Source organism: Nicotiana tabacum, chromosome 22, assembly GCF_000715075.1.
Source record: "Nicotiana tabacum cultivar K326 chromosome 22, ASM71507v2, whole genome shotgun sequence".
In the NCBI taxonomy this organism is placed as follows: Eukaryota; Viridiplantae; Streptophyta; class Magnoliopsida; order Solanales; family Solanaceae; genus Nicotiana; species Nicotiana tabacum.
In genome coordinates, this window is record NC_134101.1 from 113,629,001 (window position 1) to 113,630,619 (window position 1,619).

A 1,619-nucleotide genomic window follows, 5' to 3' on the forward strand; every position below is an offset into this window, starting at 1 on the left:
TCATAGGATCCTATATGGGCCAATGTATCTAGGATTGAGCTTTCCTTTCTTCCCAAATCTTATAACACCTTTCTCAGGCGAAATGTTTAGAAACACCCAATCATCAACTTGAAACTCTAGGTATCTATGTTGCATGTTTGAATAGGACTTTTGGCAACTCTGAGCTGTCTTCAAATGCTCTTGAATCAACTTGACTTTCTCCATAGACTGATTGACCAAATCTGGTCCCAGCAACTCTGCTTCGCCAACTTCGAACCAACTAATTGGCAATTTGCACCTTCACCCATAAAAATCATGCTTTCAAAATGAGCGAGATAATCCTATTATAAGGTCCATATTTATCATCTCCACTAAAGGATATTTGTGTTCTAAGATAAACACTTGATTTTCTGCTGCTCGACTTTCACTTGCTGACAATTCAGACACTTGGTCACAAAATCTGAAACTTTCTTTTTCATGTCATTCCACCAATAAATATCCTTAAGATTATGATACATCTTTGGGAAACCTAGGTGGATAGAATACCTATAGTTGTGGGCTTCTGACACAATACGCTCTCTGAGCTCGTCTACATCTGGAACGCATAGTCTACCTCTGTATCTCAAAGTACCATCATCTCCCCCTTTTTCAAAAGCCATCGTCTTATGCATGTGAATCCCCTCTTTCAGCTACACCAAGTAGGGATCATCAAACCATTTCTCCTTCACTTCGGCTTCTAAGGAGGAACAGGTCTTGTTCTACACAACAACTCCGCTATCTTTGGTGTCCGAAAGTCAAACTCTTACCTTGGCTAAGCAGTGGACTTCTTTCAACATAGTTCTCTTGTCTACATTTTTCAAGATCTATACTTCCCACATTTGATTATCTTTTTAAGTACTTCATGAAAACACCTATAGTATTGTTGTGAGCTAAGTCACTGACCACTACTCGGAATATTAGAGTCTCGTGCAATGGCACTGCCCTCGTAATACATAACTGGGCATGATTTTATAGCTTATCTGTGATCACTTTATCATTAATAACTAAGCTCGGTGGTCATTCTACTCACTTTGTATTTCTTACACATGCTAGGCATATTCCTTATGGTAATTATACAATTTTTCCTCATTACCGAACTGATTTTCTTTTCCATATCCATGCTAACTATTCGGGTTTTAAATCTCTAACTGGACTTACTGAAAAATTTTGCTTCACCCCTTAGACCAAAGGTCTTATACTTGCGGATCCTTCTATTTTTGTTGGGATCCAAATAACCTTCCTTATTTTCTGCAATTCTTTGCACTCTACGTCAATGACGACTCATCTCCCAACTTACTTCTAAGCTAGGAAAAATTAAATTATTCACATAACGAAAAGCTAATGTATTCACACCTATCATACACAATCTTTGTGTATGAACTGCATAAAGCATAAACTGCGGCCTCAGGCCCAAAGATGCATAAAGCATTAACTGCAGCCTTAGGCCCAAAGATGCATAATGCATTAACTGCGGCCTCAGGCCCAAAGATGCATAAAACATTAACTGCGGCCTCAGGCCCAAATATAGGTGTTCGACATTCAGGGATTTAAAATTAGGAATTGAGAATCATACTGCAATACATAATAGTGAAATACTAAAT

General features: G+C 38.3%; 1 protein-coding gene across 1 annotated transcript; it reads right to left on the minus strand.

The window, feature by feature from the left end:
* On the minus strand, nt 1-638 carry LOC142176025 (uncharacterized). The gene is made up of 2 exons (XM_075243060.1): nt 526-638; nt 1-277 (listed from the first exon to the last, which is right to left on the minus strand). The coding sequence occupies exons 1-2, from the start codon at nt 636-638 to the stop codon at nt 1-3; spliced, it is 390 nt and encodes a 129-aa protein (XP_075099161.1).
* Between the last annotated feature and the right edge of the window lie 981 nt (nt 639-1,619).

Bases quoted from the DNA above. Each gene is read 5' to 3' on its own strand.
- LOC142176025 (XM_075243060.1), bottom strand. From the start codon at position 638: ATGGCTTTTGAAAAAGGGGGAGATGATGGTACTTTGAGATACAGAGGT. The intron at 278-525 runs GTATTCTATCCA...TTATGGGTGAAG, and splicing joins TCAGAAGCCCACAACTATAG to GTGCAAATTGCCAATTAGTT.